Here is an 18,624-nt window from a genome sequence, read left to right as displayed (position 1 = left end):
AAAGTGTAATTAAAAAAAAAAAGTTACCGGTCTCAAGAGACTCTGTTTTAGTCTTCTGCTTCTCTGTATGAGAAGTTTCCCCTTGTCTCTCTTCTCTAAGAAGTCTTTCATGAGCTCCTAAAGAGAAAATCAACAAAAGCAGCCCTGAATAATACAGATGTTAGTATCAATAACTTTTAGGTCAGAAGGTCTTCCAAGTTGAAAAAGCAAAATTTAAGTACAAAAAAGGTGATGTGAGCATAATGGGAATGATGGAACGTTTTTAGCACTACTTTAATATTTTTACTACATTATAGAATGTTTAGAAAAATGAGAAAGGCAAAACAAAGAAAAAGAAACATCACCAGTAATTACTCCAGCCAGATACCATCCTGAGTGACATTTGGAGGCCATGTCTCCCCTGCTGAGGTTTCCCTTGACTGTATGATGACTGACACTAGAAAGTTCACCCCTCCCCAATCTGACCCGTACACGAATGGCTCAAAGCCTTGTTAAGACCACCCTTGGGAGAATACGAGGCAGTGAGTACAACGTCAATAAAAGGAATACTCAGGGTCATTTAAGAGGGCAAGCGTGGCAGGGTTGGAGTGGGGAGGGATATTATTTCTACCTAGAGCCTGTGTTCTCACCTGGCCCGCAGCATGAGACTGTAAGACTCTAAGGAATACGGGGGACTTAGTGGGGCTCTAGACTAAGCGGGAGACACAGGCAAGGGGCTTGAGAGTCAAGGCGCCTGACTTTGGGAGGCCAAGGGACCCAGAGAAAGAAAGTCAGGGTGCTCAGAGTAGAGGTCAGTGAGACCTGGGTTTGCAGTTTGGCAGGTGAGATTCCTTGGGAGTTTAGAGAAGTAGGGGATTTTAGAGGTATTCGCTGTATGCTGGGAGAGAGAGGAGGCTTGAGGCGCTCAAAGTAGGAGATTGAACTTAGAGTAGGGTCTGGGAGTTCCCGAGCTGCGGGTCTGCACCTGGCCACATCCTGCGTACCTCCTCCAGGTAGACATCCTCGTTCCAGTTGCCTATCCGGACTCCCGGACCATATACGTTCTGCGCCATCGCTCCCTGCTGTTCAGCAAGTGGGCCTTCCTCCTACACCACGCGTTAGCGTGGCGCGTCGCCATGACGACCCGGCCCCAGGCGATTGGTCAAGGTCTGGGACCCTGCTGGCCAATAAGTGACAGCGCGCAGCCTCGCCCTGGGGCGGCAGATGGGGCGTCTGGGTCAGCGGCTGTCTGTGGCCCCCCAGCCTGCCCCACTTCCACCTCTTAGATTTCCTTAACTGCAGAGCGGGCGAGAGGGAAAACCCTGGCTGACAAAGTGCTTCCGAGAGAGAAATTTAAAGCTTTCTTTCTATTACAATCTAACCGAAAAGTGCTATCGAGTACCCCTTGCTTGTCGAGGCAACAAAGAGGAGCTTTTAAATGGAAGCACGGCTTGCTTGCAGCCTATTTTTTGTAATCAGCAGCAGCAGCAGCAGCAGCAATTTCGCCCTAATCATAAAACAATACCTGCTCAATGTAGACATTTGGAAACCAAAATCGCATAGAAAGAAGAAAGGAGAATTAATAATTTCAGGGCCTTAAAAGTAAGAAATATACCATGTTAGTATATTTCTGTTTATAGGTTTCTGAGGTTGTCCATATTTTTGCGGACTTGACAGCATCCTCCCTCCCTCCCTCCCTCCCTTGCTCCCTCCCTCCCTGGGTCTCAAAGTTAAAGGACGAACCTGCGATTTGCAGAACTCTTAAGAAAACCAGACTCTGCTGTAGCCAGCATTAATAAAACAAAATATTATTTTCTGGGGAGGGGAGGGATACCAGTTACTGTAGGACTACCGGAGGCTTGATGCTGATTGAATGCATTCAGTAATTTACCTGTATTTAGTGTCTAGTAAGACATGACTGAAATGGAAGACAGGAGCCTTCGCTCCCTTCAGCAAACCCAGTCTAAAAGAAAAGATAGTTCATGAAAACTAATTACTTAAGGAAGACTGTGGAAAAATGCAATTAAAGATGTGCTGATGGGCTGGCGTGGTGGCTCAAGCCTATAATCCAGCACTTTGGGAAGCCGAGGCAGGAGGATCACTTGAGCCCAGGAGTTCTAGACCAGCCTGGGCAACATAGTGAGACCCCATCTCCAATTTAAAAAAATAATAAAATATATATATATGCTGATGAAGGGCCATGGAGTTGAAGGATCCTTTCTGCCTTGAGGAACTGTGAGAATGGGAATTGGATGGCCTTTGAGTGGTGGGAGAGGGGCTGCTTTGGAGCTGAACTGGGAAGGATTTGAACTGGCAGGCTGAAGTGTAGAATAAAAATAGGAACATTCCCACATACTGATGAATCCACCAGCTCTGTCAATATATCACCACATTCGAGGATACTTGTGACGGACACATAGGACAAAGCAGTTAGATCAGACAGTATACCACTAACTGCATTTGATAAATTCAGAAACTGAGACTCAAAGAAGCTAGCAGTCTAAATTCAAACTGCTAAAAGTTGCTCAAAGAAAGGACTCAATCCAAACTTTCTGACTCCAAAGTCATGTTTGTTTGTTTTTCCTTTTTTTTCATATTCCTCATAAAATCAAGAATAAAACAAAGCAGCTCTAGTCTCTACATTTTTAACAAGGTTCTAATGATTGGGTCATTCAGTAAGTCCTTACACTGATACAGCTTTGCTCCCACCTACTTCCTTAGTGCTATTTTTGACAAGAATATTACATTTCTATATATAATAGACCCAACAATACAATTATACATAGTGTTTTATACAATTGCTTTAAATCACTCAGGAGAAGAAATATCTTTATTGGTGCTCTATGATATTTTTCTATGAATACAAATTACTGCTTGGTGTTGTTTTCAACCTGAATAACTTCCTTTCATATTTCTTATAAATCAGGTCTGCTAGCAACACATCCTCTTGGTTTTTGCTTAATTTTTGTAAGATGCTTTTTCCGGATACATGATTCTTGGTTGATAGTATTTTTTTCTTTCTTTCAATATTTTAAATATGCCATCCTACTACCTCTGGACTCCCTTATTTCTTTTTCTTCCAAGACAGAGTCTCACTCTATCAACTCGGCTGGAGTACAGCGGCACAATCTTGGCTCACTGCAACCTCTGCCTCCCGGGTTCAAGCAATTCTCATGCCTCAGCCTCCTGAGTACCTGGGACTAAAGGCATGTGCCACCATGCCCGGGTAATTTTTGTATTTTTAGTAGAGATGGGGTTTTACCAGGTTGGCCAGGCTGGTCTTGAATTCCTGACCTCAAGCGATCGGCCCTCCTCAGCCTTCCAAAGTGCTGGGATTAAGGGCATGAGCCACCGTGCCCAGCCATGGCCTCCATTATTTCTGATGAGAAATCAGCTATTAATCTTATTTTGCTTCCCTTACACTTACTCTTGCTCTTCCAAGATTTTTTTTTGTCTTTGTCTTTTAACATTTTAACTAGATATATTTGGATATTGCTCTCTTTTCTTTTATCTTGCTTGAGCTGCCTGAATATGTAAATTAATGCTCTTTTCATCAAATTTGGGGAATTTTCAGGCCTTATTGTTTGGAATATTTTTTCTGATCTTTTGTCTCTCTTCTGTCTTTATGAAACTCCCATCACGTGTATATTGATGCACTTACTGATATCCTACATTCCTCCAAGATGCTATTTGTTTTTCTTCATTTTTTTCTCTCTGTTCTTCAGATTGCATAATTTCTATTGATTTATCTTCAAGTTTGCAAATTTTTGTTTTGCCGGCTCAAACTTACTGCTGTATTCCGCTAGTGAGTTTTTTATTTTGGTTATGGTACTTTTCAACTACAGAATTTACATTTGGTTATATTTTATAATTTCTCTCTATTGACATTTTATATTTCATAATGAAACACTATCATCATACCTTCCTTTAATTCTTTAATCATGGTATCCCTTAGTTTAACATATTTATAATGGCTGCTTTGAAGTATTTGTCTGCTAAGTCCAACATCTGGGCTCTGTCAAAGGCAGTTTCTGTTGACTTTTTTGTTTGTTTTTTATCTTCTTTGTCTGTGGGTCACAGTTTTCTGTTTCTTTGCAGGTCTCATGATTTTTTATTGAAAACTAGACATTTTAGATACAGGAATACATCATTTTATTGCAATTCACTTTATTGCACTTTGCAGATATCGATTTTTTTTTTACAAATTGAAGGTTTTTGGCAAGACTGCAGCAAGCAAGTCTGTTGGAGCCATTTTTCCAACAGCATGTGCTTACTTCGTGTCTCCGTGTCACATTTTGGTAATGCTCAAGATATTTCAAACTTTCTTATTATTATATCTATTATGGTGATCTGGGATCAGTGATTTTTGATGTTGCCATTGTAGTTGTTTGGGGCACCATGAACCATGGCCATATAAGATAGCAAATCTAATCAATAAATGTTACGTGTTCTGACTGCTCCACCTACCAGCCATGTCCCCATCTCTCTCCCTCTCCTCAGGCCTTCCCAGTCCCTGAGACACAACAATATATAAATTAGGACAATTAATAACCCTAAAATGGCCACTAAGTGTTCAAGTGTTCGAGTGAAAGGAAGAGCCAAATGTCTGTCTCTTTTTTGTTTTTGTTTTTGTTTTTTTTTGAGATAGAGTCTCGCTCTGTTGCCCAGGCTGGAGTGCAGTGGCACGATCTTGGCTCACTGCAACCTCCACCTCCCAGGTTCAAGCGATTCTCCTGCCTCAGCCTCCCAAGTAGCTGAGACTACAGGCGCATGCCACCACACCCAGCTAATTTTTTGTATTTTTAGTAGAGAGGGAGTTTCACCATGTTAGCCAGGATGGTCTTGCTCTCTTGACCTTGTGATCCACCTGCCTCGGCCTCCCAAAGTGCTGGGATTACAGGCGTGAGCCAAGTCTGTCTCTTAAATAAAAAGCTAGATATGATTAAACTGAGTGAGGAAAACATGTCAAAAGCCAAGACAGGCTGAAAGCTAGGCCTCTTGCATAAAGCAGTTAGCTAAGTTGTGAATGCAAAGGAGAAGTTCTTTAAGGAAATTAAAAGTGCTACTCCAATGAAAACACAAATGATAAGAAAGTAAAACAGCCTGTTGCTGATATGAAAAAAGTTTTAGTGGTCTAGATAAAAGGTCAGACGAGCCACCACATTCCCTTGAGCCGAAGCCTAATCCAGAACAAAGCTCTAATTCTTTTCAAGTCTGTAAAGACTGAGAGAAGTGAAGAAACTATAGAAGAAAAGTTTGAAGCTAGCCAAGGTTGGTTCAAGGAAAGAAGGTTTAAGGAAAAAGCCATCTGTATAACATAAAACTGCAAAGTGAAGCAGCAAGTGCTGATGTAAAGGCTGCAGCAAGTTATCCAGAGGATCTGGCTAAGATCATTGATGAAGGTGGCTGCACTAAACAACAGATTTTCAATATAGGCAAAAAAAAAAAGCCTTACATTAGAAGATGTCATCTAGGACTTTCAGAGAGAAAAAAGTTAATGCCTGATTTTCAATGTAGGCAAAAAAAGCCTTACATTAGAAGATGTCATCTAGGAATTTCACAGAGAAAAAAGTTAATGCCTGATTTTCAATGTAGGCAAAAAAGACTTACATTAGAAGATTTCATCTAGGACTTTCATGGAGAAAAAAGTCAATGCTTGCCTTCAAAGCTTCAGAGAACAGGATGATTATCTTGTTAGTGGGTAACGCACCACATGCTCATTTACTATTCTAAAAATCCTAGGTGATATGGTTTGGCTGTGTCCCCACCCAAATCTCATCTCAAATTGTAGCTCCCATAATTCCCACATGTTGTGGGAGGGACCCAGTGGCAGATATTTGAATCATGGGGGTGGTTTTCCCCATACTGTTCTCGTGGTAGTGAATAAGTCTCACGAGATCTGATGGTTTTTTAAGAGGTTTCCCCTTTAATTTAGCTCTTTTCTCTCGTCTGCCACCATGTGAGATGTGCCTTTCACCTTCCACCATGATTGTGAGGCCTCCCCAGCTATGTGGAACTGTGAGTCCATTAACCTCTTTTTCTTTATAAATCACCCAGTCTCAGGTATGTCTTTATCAGCAGCATGAAAACAGAATAATACACTAGGTCCCTTAAGAATTATGCTAAATCTACTTTTCCTGTGCTCCATAACCGGAAGAAGAAAGCCTGGATGACAGCACATCTGTTTGCAGCTTTGTTCACTGACTATTTTAAGCCCACTGTTGAGACCTACTGCTTAGAAAAAAAAAAAAAAAGATTTCTTTCAAAATATTACTGTTTATTGAAAATGCACCTAGTCACCCAAGAGCTCTGATGGAGATGTACAAGGAGAATAATATTGTTTTAATGATTGCTAACATAATATCCATTCTCCAGCCCATGGATCAAGAAGTAATTTCAACTTTCAAGTCTTATTATTTAAGAAATGCTTTTTTTTTTTTTTTTTTCTTGAGACAGAGTCCTGCTCTGTTGTCCAGGCTGGAGTGCAGTGGCATGATCTTGGCTCACCTCTGCCTCCCGGCTTCAAGCGATTCTCCTGCCAAAGTGCTGGGATTATAGGCATAAGCCACCACACCCAGCCAAGAAATACATTTTTAAGGCCATAGCTGCCAAAGATAGTGATTTCTCTGATGAATCTGGGTGAAGTAAATGGAAAACTTTCTGGAAAGGATTTGCCATTCTAGATGCCATTAAGAACATTTGTGATTCATGGGAGGAGGTCAAAATATCAACATTAATGAGAGTTTGGAAGAAATTGACTTCAATCCTCATGGATGACTTTGAGGAGTTCAATATTTTAATGGAGGAGGTAATTGCAGATGTCACGGATATAACAAGAAAACTAGAATTAAAAATGGAGCCTGAAGATGTGACAGTGTTGCTGCAGTCTTGAGGAGGAGTTGCTACTTATGGATGAACAAGTAAAGTGGTTCCTGGAGGTGGAATCTACTCCTGGTGAAGATACTATGAACATTGCTGAAATGACAACAAAGGATTTAGACTATTACATAAACTTATTTGATAAGGCAGCAGCAGGGTTTGAGAGGATTGACTCCAATTTCAGAAGAAGTTCTACTATGGGTGAAATGCTATCAAACATCATCACATGCTACAGAGAAATGTATTTTTTTTTTTTTTGAGACGGAGTCTCACTCTGTCACCCAGCCTGGAGTGCAGTGGTGCGATCTCGGCTCACTGCAAGCTCCGCCTTCTGGGTTCACGCCATTCTCCTGCCTCAGCCTCCCAAGTAGCTGGGACTACAGGTGCCCGCCACCATGCCCAGCTAATTTTTTTGTATTTTTAGTAGAGACGGGGTTTCACCATGTTAGCCAGGATGGTCTTGATCTCCTGACCTTGTGATCCGTCCGCCTCGGCCTCCCAAAGTGCTGGGATTACAGGCGTGAGCCACCGTGCCCGGCCGAGAAATTTTTCATGTATGAAAATTGTCAGAATTAAAACAGTCACTAATGTTAAGATAATTCTGACAAATAGAGCTGGGAATGGCCATAAAGAGAGGGTTCTCACACTTATATGCCTGATAACGAAAAGATTCTACAAAAACCACAGCCTTATACAAAGGTCATTACCACCTTATACAAAAAATACTTCTACAAGGCCATCTACCCAACACTTGCCTATCCAACCCTGGATTGGTGTCACTTTGTTATTGATCTTTGTAACCAAGGAAAATTATTTAAAAACAACTATATAGTCCTAATCTTTTCCTTTAAAAACCTTTATCTTTCTTTACCTCCCTAGATACACACATAGTTTACTATGGCATGCATAGTCCCATTGCAATGCTCTGTCCCCAAATAAGTATCTTTTCTTTTAGAGAGCCTCTCTCTATTTATTATTTAGGGTGACACATATGGTGTCAAAAGTGGGATCTGAAAAAGATCAGTCTTGGGAAGAATCAGTGATTCTTGCAACCAGTGTGTGGTACTCACTTCAGTCCTTTGAGCTCTGCTTCCATGGCTCATCTTTTCTGCCCTGGTGAGTTTTCTCTCAGGTTGAGCCCCTCTTCTTTTGGTACAGGTTTTTTAAATACTATTTGGGATCTGGTTTAGATAAGCCTGCCTTAACAACAACAAAAAAATACATCATTCTTGGGATGAAAAAAAGACTTTTTGTCTTTTCTGATATGTCCTTTCTGGTATAAAGACAAATGTTTTTTTCCAGATTGAGTACTCTTGGTTTCCACAGAATTTACATTCTGTCTCTGAGGCATATCTTCTGGTAAATTTACTTTTGGTCTAGCTTGAATACCTAGTTTAATATTTTGTGTGATCTGCACGCCTAGGTTAAAGTGTTTGTGAGCATTCTCATCTGGGTTTTTTTGCTTTTGTTTGACTGTTTCCCTTACTTGTTTCTGAAAATCTTCTGAGAGTAAAAATAAACACTCTGGATGGTGGGTGCAGGATGGCTAATTAAAAGCCACAGGGCAATCACCATCATCTAAAACACTGGTCTAAATTCCTGATGTTCTCTGACATGATTTTTGGATTTTCCTTGCTCTTGAGAGATTAATAAGAAACAGAATGGGATTCACAAACATTAAGACATGCCAGGTTTTCTGGGACTCCAGCCAGCTACATATTATGGCCTGTTCTTGTGTACATTTTCAAACTGATAGGCAAATTCCATCAAGGAAAATTCAGAGTTCAAACGATCTTTATTCAAAAAACCTGCAACTATAGAGTTAAAATGGAGAGTCTTACATGTTCTCTATCTCTATTTTTTTTCTACCTACTTTGAATTTGCTGACTTTTCCACTGGTGTTAAGATAAAACTCACCACTTATGGCATTCAAGCAAAGATTTTTAAAAGTCTTTAAGAACTTTCAAATCAACTGTTTTGCAAATTCCAATAGTTCCGTGGTAACCAACAACCCTGATATCTTTTAGAAATATAAAATAGGTTTGCCTAACAATTGTGTGCAATGATAAAATACTTAACTGACAAATTAGTAATCTAAAGTGAAAAGAAATAGATAAATATTTCTAAAAATTAGGCTCTCAGATCAAACAGGTCAAAATCTTGAGCTCAGAGCAATAATGTAAGGTATCTCTGTCCAGCATAAAAATTTTACTTTTTGGCTACACTGAGGCCAAAAGGAAAAAGAGGAGAAAAAGAGAAAAATAAACTGCTTAAATTCTTCTCTGCCCACATTTGTTAATGAAGTAAACCAGATCAGCAAATAGATTTGTTACTTGTTCAAGGCTACCTGGAGATTTCATTTTTCTTATACAATTCAGCCAATCCTAGATAAAATGTAAATATTGAAATTTTAAACTTGAACTCACTTGAAGCTAAAAAAAATAAGATGAAGGAAGTTTTTCAAAATCAAACTGACATGGAAACTGATTTACCCAAAATTTTGATCTTCAGCCTTCATTCAATTACCTATCAGGGCAAATAAAGTTTAGCAATGTGAACAAATCTCAATTTTGTTAGAAATATAATTTGGATCTCACTTTCTTTTATACACCAGTGAGTTGGCCAGGCATGGTGGCTCACTTCTGTAATCCCAGGACTTTGGGAGGCTGAGCTGGGTGGATCACCTGAGGTCAGGAGTTTGAGACCAGCCTGCCAACATGGTGAAACCCCAGCTCTACTAAAAATACAAAACTTAGCTGGGCATGGTGATGCGCATCTGTAATCCCAGCTACTCCGGAGGCTGAGGCAGGAGAATCACTTGAACCCAGGAGACGGAGGTTGCAGTGAGCTGAGATTGTGCCACTGCACTCCAGCCTGGGCAACAGAGTGAGACTCCATCTCAAAAAAAAAACAAAAACAAAAACAAACAAACAAAAAAACAATGAGTTGTAATACTATCTCATGACTATAATACTAAAATGAAAGCTATAAGATTTTTATTTGAGTGTGTATATGTGTTTAGATGTGTTATGGATATGTACATTTATCATGTTGTATGCTGTGTTTACATAGTAAAATCTGATGTCGGTCAGAAATCCTCTAACGATAAATGAGTACTCATATAAAATATAATATGTATATAGCCATTAACTCAGATACCTTTTAGTTCACATGACGAAAGTAAATCTTTAGTAAATAAACTGGTTTTTAAATTACTGATAAAATAAAAATGTCTTCAAAATTGTCAGTATGCATTTTTGCTTAAGTTTACTGGTCAGTTTTATATTGTCTTTGCTAGATGTTTTAAGGAATCGGGGTTTGACACAAAGGTTACAAAACTATAAATCCAGACTAAAACAGAATTATCTGTTTGGATAATTTCCTGACAAATAAGACTTTAATATTGTCAGTTTAATGAAAACAGATGTATCTTCTGATACATTTTGCTGAATATTTACCAGCAACATATTCATATATTTAACTTTAAGGTTTGTACTTAAATACCTAATACAGGCTATTAAAATGATTAATAGGGAAATAACTTGAAATGGTGATGGGCTTTGTCTACTTTTCAATTCTCATAAGTAGTCTAGGTAAACTGTTTTTAAAAAAATCAAGTAAATGTAAATCAAATAAATGCTTATAAATGAACTTTTTATGGTTTTTTCTTTTTCACTTTTAAATAAATTTTTCTGTAATTGGAAATCTTAAAGTTACGTTATGTTAAATTAAATAATAGATACTCTGGTATCTATGCCTGGGTCATTTCCAAATAAAAAAAAATTTTTAACTGAAACAAATTGCCAAACACAAATATAAGCTTGTTCTTGGCTTCTTAAGTTTTATAGAAAGACTAAAGTATATGAGTCTATTAATATACATTAAAAATTATGTTATGCACAATCAGAAATGATAAGGGGAATATTACCACTGACCCCACAGAAATATAAACAAGCATCAGAGAATATTATAAATAGCTCTGTGCACATAAACTAGAAAATCTGGAAGAAATGGATAAATTCTTGGACACATACACCCTCCCAAGACTCAACCAGGAAGAAATTGAATCTCTGAATAGACCAATAATGAGTTCCAAAATTGAGGCAGTAATTAGCTTTTGAAACAAAAAAAGCCCAGGAGCAGATGGATTCACATTTGAATTCTACCAGAGGTACAAAGAAGAGGTGGTACCATTTATACGGAAACTATTCCAAAAAATTAGAAAGGAGGGACTCCTCCCTAACTCATTCTATGAGGCCAGCATCACCCTGATACCAAAACCCGGCAGAAATAAAACAAAAAAAGAAAACTTCATGCCAGTATCCTTGGTGAACATCGATGCAAAAATCCTCAACAAAATACTGACAAACTGAATCCAGCAGCACATCAAAAGGCTTATCTACCATGATCAAGTAGGCTTCATCCCCAGGATGTAATGTTGGTTCAACATATGCAAATCAATAAGTGTGATTCATCACATAAACAGAACTAAAGACAAAAACCACACGATTATCTCAATAGATGCAGAAAAAGCTTTCAATAAAATTCAATATCCCTGGTACTGAAGGAACATACCTCAAAATAATAAGAGCCATATATGACAAACCCACAGCCAATATCATACTGAATGGGGAATACTGGAAGCCTTCCTCTTGAAAACTGGCACAAGACAAGGATGTCCTCTCTCACCACTGCTATTCAATGTAGTATTGGAAGTTCTGGCCACAGCAATCAGGCAAGAGAAAGAAATAAAAAGCATTCAAATAGGAAGAAAGAAAGTCAAACTACCCCTGTTTGTAGATGACATGATCCTACATCTAGAAAACCCCATCGTCTCAGCCCAAAACCCTCTTAAGCTTATAATCAACTTCAGCAAAGTCTCAGGATACAAAATCAATGTGCAAAAATTGCTAGCATTCCTATATACCAACAACAGTCAACCTGAGAGCCAAATCAAGAAGACAATCTCATTCACAATTGCCACAAAAAGAATAAAATACTTAGGAATACAGCTAATGAGAGAAGTGAAGGATCTCGACAAGGAGAACTACAAACCACTGCTCAAAAAAAATCAGAGATGACACAACAAATGGAAAAACATTCTATGCTCATGGGTAAGAAGAATCAATGTCATCAAAATGGCCATACTGCCTAAAGCAGTTTGTCAATGTTTTTCCCATTAAACTACCATTGACATTCTTCATAGAACTAGAAAAAAACTATTTTAAAATTCATATGAAACCAAAAAAGAGCCCGAATAGCCAAGGCAACCCTAGGCACAAAGAACAAAGATGGAGGCATCATACTACCCAACTTCAAACTATTCTACAAGGCTACAGTGACCAAAACCGCATGATACTGGTACAAAAACAGACACATGGACCAATGGAACAGAAGAGAGAACCCAGAAATAAGACCACACACCTACAACTATCTGATCTTCAACAAACCTGACAAAAACAAGCAATGGGGGTTGCCCATTTAATAAATGATACTGGGATAACTAACTGGCTAGCCATATGCGAAAGATTGAAAATAGACCCCTTCCTCACACCATATACAAAAATTAACTCAAGATGGATTAAAGACTTAAATGTAAAACCCAAAACTATAAATATCCTAGAAGAAAAATGAGGTAATACCATTCAGGACATTGGCATGGGCAAAGATTTCAGGATGAAGATGCCAAAAGCAATTGCAACAAAAGTAAAAATTGACAAGTGGGATCTAATTAAACTAAAAAGCTCTTCACAGCAAAAGAAACTATCAACAGAGTAAACAGACAACCTATGGAATGGGGAAAAAATTTTGCAAACTATGAATCCAAGAGGTCTAATATCCAGCATCTATAAGGAACTTAATTGAGAACTTACAAGAAAAAAAAAACCCCATTAAAAAGTGGGCAAAAGACATGAGCAGACACTTATCAAAAGAAGATATACATCAGGCCAACAATCATACGAAAAAACATCAACATTGGCCAGGCACGGTGGCTCATACCTGTAATCCCAGCACTTTGGGAGGGTGAGGCAGGCAGATCCCTTGAGGTCAGGAGTTCGAGACCAGCCTAGCCAACATAGTGAAACCCTGTCTCTATTAAAAATACAAAAAATAGCTGGGTATGGTGGTGCGTGCCTCTAATCCCAGCTACAAGGGAGGCTAAGGCAGGTGAATTGCTTGAACCCGGCAGGCAGAGGTTGTAGTAAGCCGAGATCATACCACTGCACTCTAGCCTGGGCAACAAGAGTGAAATTCCATCTTGAAAAAAAAAAAAAAGAAAGAAAGAAAGAAAAAAATCAATATCACTGATCATTAGAGAAATGCAAATCAACACCACAATGAGATAACATCGCATACCAGTCAGAATGGCTATTATTAAAAAGTCAAAAAATAGCAGATGCTGGTGAGGTTGTAGAGAAAAAGGAATGCTTTTATACTGTTGGTGGGATTGCAAACTAGTTCGACCATTGTGGAAGGCAGTGTGGCCATTCCTCAAAGACCTAAAGATAGAAATACCATTTGACCCAACAATCCCATTGCTGGGTACACTCAAACGAATAGAAATCATTCTATTATAAAGACACATGCACGTGTATGTTCATTACAGCACTATTCACAATAGCAAAGACATGGAATCTACTTAAGTGCCCATCAGTGATAGACTGGATAAAGAAAAGGTGGTACATACACACAGTGGAATACTACGCAGCCATAAAAAGAATCAGATCACATCCTCTGCAGGGACATGGGTGGAGCTGGAGGCCATTATCCTTAGCAAACTAATGCAGGAACAGAAAACCAAATACCACATGTTCTCACTTATAAGCGGGAGCTAAATGATGAGAACACATGGACACATAGAAGGGAACAACGCACACTGGGGCCTTTCAGAAGGTGGAAGGTGGGAGGAGGGAGAGAATCAGGAAAAATAACTAATGAATACTAGGCTTAATACCTGGGTGATGAACAGTCTATACAACAAACCCCCATGACACATGTTTACCTATGTAACAAATCTGCACATCCTGCATGTGTACCCCTGAACTTAAAAGTTAAAAAAAATATGTTATGGGGAAACATATTTCTAAAACTTATAAAATAGTTCTGATCTCTAAAATGCTGATATGTAACAGACAAGTCAAGATTTCTTGCTTCCCAGGTTTTTGCTAAAAATTTAAGGTTGCTAAGAGTTAAACATTCTAATTAATATATATATAACTTTGTATTTAAAATATACCAAAAAAGTCAGATATGTTTTTGATGAAAAAAATTATAAGAAAAGTACACAAATATGCTCTTTGTTGAGAAAGAAAGAGTAATTTTGTCTAATTCAGAGGTTATTTGAAGGTTGTTTTAAAATACAGATTTAGGAAGGAAATAGAAATAAAATAAAATGGAACCAGCAAGTAGGAGATAGAAATGTAAAGAAAATATGAAAATATGTTTTTGGTAAAAAACATGAAAAAGAGAATAATTTTGAATAAGAAAGAATCTGGCGTGGTAAATTTTGTCCTAAAGTAAAATAATTGGTTATTTAAGATAGAGGAAGTATAGGAAAATGCAGAAAGCCCAAGTATGTCATCAGTGGTCTGAGTAGGTTGCAGTAAGTTCATCAAAAATAATTTATAGAAGGAATTGTTTGTGTGATCAAATTGGCTATAATTGAAGGAAATTATTTAAAAGTTTTTCTAAAGATTGAACTTGGACCTTAAAAATGCATTAATCCAAAATGTTAAAATGTGGTTCTCCATGTAAAAACAAGATTTTCTTAAAGTATTGATTTACTCTTAGTAGAATTGCAAGAGGTTTCGATTTTTAATTCTGAAACCTGTTTCTTTAATAGCCATCTTCTAAACTACAGACAGTTTCTATTTCATCCAGATATCTAATTAGTTTATCTAGTTTTAGGTTGGAAAATGCTGTGTTTTTCATTCAGAATGGTAACTTCATTTTTTGAGGTAAAATTTTCCTTTTTGAAACTTCTCAGACTTATATAAGTTCAACTTTTGCTGTACCTCACTGCATATGATTTGTAGGACATTCATTACTGCCTTCTGCTCTTTCTTCCTGTGAAAGGGTGTATCTTTTTGCTTGGCTCTGGTGATAACTCTCTCCTTCAACCTTTTTGTCAACTACTGTAACTTGTGTGTGTGTGTGTGTGTGGAGACGAGGTCTCACTATGTTGCCAGAGCTGGTCTTGAACTCCTGGCCTCAAGTGATCCTCCAACCTCAGTGTTCCAGAATTCTGGGATTACAGGTGGGAACCACTGGGCCTGGCCAACTGCTGTAACATTTTTTTCAGTTTTAACTCTGTTGTTACAACCTGATGCTGACATTTTCTTTTGGAGGTCTAGAAAAGCAATATTTTCCTCCAATATAATTTGATTCTGTACCCTTGGCTTTTCTTGATGTGTCTGAATTGTTCCATGTAACCAGGAAACTTGTCATGCTATTACTAAGAGCCATGCATTCTCCTGGTCAAGGTACTAGTTTTCTTGTTTACATTCCTCTATAACATAGCATACAGTCATAATCCAGGATATACCCTTCATGAGTCTGATTAATTTGAGTTCCAGGTTATCTAAATGGGCTTCACCTAAGGAAGAGCAATCACACTACAGGAGATTTTTCTTTACCTTTTTGGTAACTGGCCTTAAAAATATATATTTTTTACATTTTATGAAGATAATACCTGCATTGTCTTTATTAAGTTTTTTATTATTTAGGAAAACTGGGCTTTAAAGAGGTTAAGGTTTTAATATCCATGCAACTTTCTGTACTGCTTTTGAGCCTTTTATCACTCTGGATAATAACTTATTTTATAGTGACTGGTGATTCTGTTTTTTAAAATTATTTTTATTTTTTTAAATTTTTTATAAAGACAAGATCTTGCTATGTTGCCCAGGCTGGTGTTGAACTTCTGGCCTCTGCACTGACCACCCAAAATGTTGGGATTACAAGCATGAACCACCATGGGGGCTGGGGCCTGTGATTCTGTTTTGATCAATTGTTTTGAACCTTTTAATATCTTTGGCAGGTTTCCCCAGAATCAATATTCTAAATTATCTCTTTTTGACCTAAAATTAACTGAGATTTTCTGGGTGGGCCTCCAGAGAGCCCCAAAAAATGTCTCTCTCATCTTGTAGAGATACTGAATGATTAGACTTAGGTAAATTGTATGGGAGGCATTGCCAAATGGTAAGTGGTGCTGGATCTTCTTTCAGTTACAATTATGGGTATGCTATTAATATAAAGTTTCAAAAATTATATAACATTATTAAAATCTGTTAATTTATTAAAAGTCATAATTTTATTGCTATGTTGAAGGTTTTCTAAAGCTGTATTTGTCTGGCTATCTTATTAATATGAGTATTCTAATGATAATATAAAATTTATAAAAGATTATAAAAATTTATAAAAGTTCTGATGTGACACTGTCAGTCATGATTCTGGTTGTTATCTTAAAATACTGCATGTAGTAGAAATAAATCAATTTCTTTGCCAACTGAGAACTTTCATCAGATTTTAATCATGGCTATTCTAAGTTTTTGTCATCTATAATTATGTTTTGAATGCTTCTTTAAAAGTATTTGCAATCAGCTATAGTCTAAAATTGCTTTTCATGGAAAACACTCTAACAGATATCTGGTAACTTTACGATCAATGGACTCCATAAAAATTTCCAGAGCCCTAATTAAAAAACCAATGGGTTCATAAAACTGCTAATTAACATCAAGCAAAACAAATACATGAAACTAAGCAATTGATAAAAGTAATGTTCTGACGACTCTTATTTAAAACCTTATTGGTTCTTTACTTAAATGTTTTCCAGATTTCAGGAAATTTTATCTCATAAGCTATCTATAGTTTATAATAATTTGGTAACGTATACAAAAATAGAAGCAATTGCTTCTTCTCCCTACCTGATTCTTCCAAAATTCAGAAGCTATTCACGAGTATTTTTATTTATATAAGTTCAATAAAAATACATTCTCTCTTGGGTGGTTTGGGGCGGGCCTCAGCTAGGCTCCGCTGGCGGGTCGTGCAGCCTCTGGCCTCGCTAGAGTACAGCCCGGTGCGGCCCTCGTGCGGCGCGGCTGCGTGTGCGCTGGTCCGGCCTGGAGGAATCATCCGTTTGGTCTCCCGGGTTTAGCGCGACTGCCCGCCACGGCGAGCCCCCCGCGGACTGGCGCGGGGCCAGGTGGCGCTGCGGGCGGACGCCCCAGTGGGTGAGTGGCTTTCCCGCTGAGGGCGGCCCCGCGTGGCCTCCCACCCCACTCGGGTCCCGCAAGCAGCCGGGTTTCCTGCCCTCAGGTGGCTGTGGTTAACAAGCCGCGAACTTGTGGGAATTCGTCCATCAGGTTTACCTGGTGTGCTCGACGTTTTTCAAGTGAGATGTAAGAGTGTTTAAAGAGGGTTCGAGAACATGTCTTGGACAACTGCAAATCAAATGACTGGAAAATTGAGAGCTTAACAGCTGAATTTGTGAACTTAGAGTTCCTCCGTTTAATAAATGTAGGTTTGATTTCAATTTCAAATCTCCCCAAGCTGCCTAAATTGAAAAAGTTTGTACTCAGTGAAAATAGAATCTTTGGAGGTCTGAATATGTTTGCAGAAAAACTTCCAAATCTCACACGTTTAAACTTAAGCAGAAAAAAACTGAAAGATATCAGCACCTTGGAACCTTTGAAAAAGTTAGAATGTCTAAAAAGCCTGGACCTCTTTAACTGTGAGGTTATTAACCTGAATGACTACCAAGAGAGTGTCTTCAAGCTCCTGCCCCAGCTGACCTACTTGGATACCTATGACCCAGAGGACGAGGAAGCCCCTGACTCAGATGCCCAGGTGGATGGTGTGGATAAAGAGGAGGAGGATGAAAAAGGAGAAGGTGAGAAAGACGAGGAGAATGAGGATGGTGAAGAAGAGTAGTTGGATGAAGACGAAGATGTAGAAGGGGATGATGACAAAGATGAAGTCAGTAAGGAGGAAGAAGAATTTGGACTTGATGAAGATGAAGATGGATGAGGATGAAGACGAGGATGAAGAGGAGGAAGAAAGCGGAAAAGGTGAAAACAGGAAGAGAGAAACAGATGATGAAGAAGATGGTTAAGACCCCAGACCACCTGCAGAAACAGAACTGTTCAGTATTGTTTGGACTATTCATGGATTTGGTAGCTGTTTAAAAAAAAAAAAAAAAAGTAGCTGTGATACAAACCCCAGGACATCCACCCACCCAAAGAGCCAAAGAATAGGTTCTGTGACATTCTGCCTTCCTCCATTTAGTCCTTCTTGGTAATCTACCACCGAGCTTAGGGACTTCACTCCAACAAAATTGTAAGCATTGTTAGCTTTTTGTGTGAGACTCTTGCTGTAGTGTGGATAGCTGTGATTGGTAAGTCAACCATCTCTGGCTACCAATTACACTGAGATTGCGACAGCATTTTTACTTTCTGTACAACAAAAAAGCTTTGAAAATAAAATCTTAACATTCAATATATATGTGTATATTATATATATGTATAATCTCTTTATAAGTATGATACAATTGGAAACATTGGTTATATTGCCAAGATTTTGACTAAAATATCATATTTAAGAATGTGCAGAAAATGCCTGGCTTCCAGAGTTCCCAGCCTCACAGTGAGGAAAAATTGTCACTTCCTGGCAGGTCCAAGAACCTTAAAACTGTATGTAAAATCTAAAGTCTGCCTTCCTATGGATTCCTAGCCACAAAAGGTTTTCAAATATGAGATTCCTAAGTGATCA

At 38.4% G+C, this 18,624-nt stretch overlaps 1 protein-coding gene and 1 pseudogene across 3 annotated transcripts in view; one reads left to right on the top strand and one right to left on the bottom strand.

Annotated features, from left to right (window-relative positions):
• Window positions 1-18,624, bottom strand: part of CFAP161 (cilia and flagella associated protein 161) — a 50,295-nt gene that overhangs the window by 13,607 nt on the left and 18,064 nt on the right. The window contains exons 1-2 of one of the 3 annotated variants that reach the window (XM_054450798.1): window positions 984-1,112; window positions 28-117 (exon numbers count right to left, since the gene is read on the bottom strand). In XM_054450798.1, coding sequence (XP_054306773.1) covers window positions 28-117; window positions 984-1,052 — 159 coding nt within the window. In that variant the 5' untranslated portion in view covers window positions 1,053-1,112. Of the gene's footprint in view, window positions 1-27; window positions 118-983; window positions 1,113-18,624 lie in introns of those variants that run through there. The other 2 variants (XM_063652444.1, XM_054450799.1) reach the window with 2 other exon arrangements.
• Window positions 1,116-17,968, top strand: LOC129013881 (acidic leucine-rich nuclear phosphoprotein 32 family member B-like; annotated as a pseudogene).

Source organism: Pongo pygmaeus, chromosome 16 (genome assembly GCF_028885625.2).
Source record: "Pongo pygmaeus isolate AG05252 chromosome 16, NHGRI_mPonPyg2-v2.0_pri, whole genome shotgun sequence".
Taxonomy (NCBI): domain Eukaryota; kingdom Metazoa; phylum Chordata; class Mammalia; order Primates; family Hominidae; genus Pongo; species Pongo pygmaeus.
This window is presented reverse-complemented; position numbering and strand designations above follow the sequence as displayed.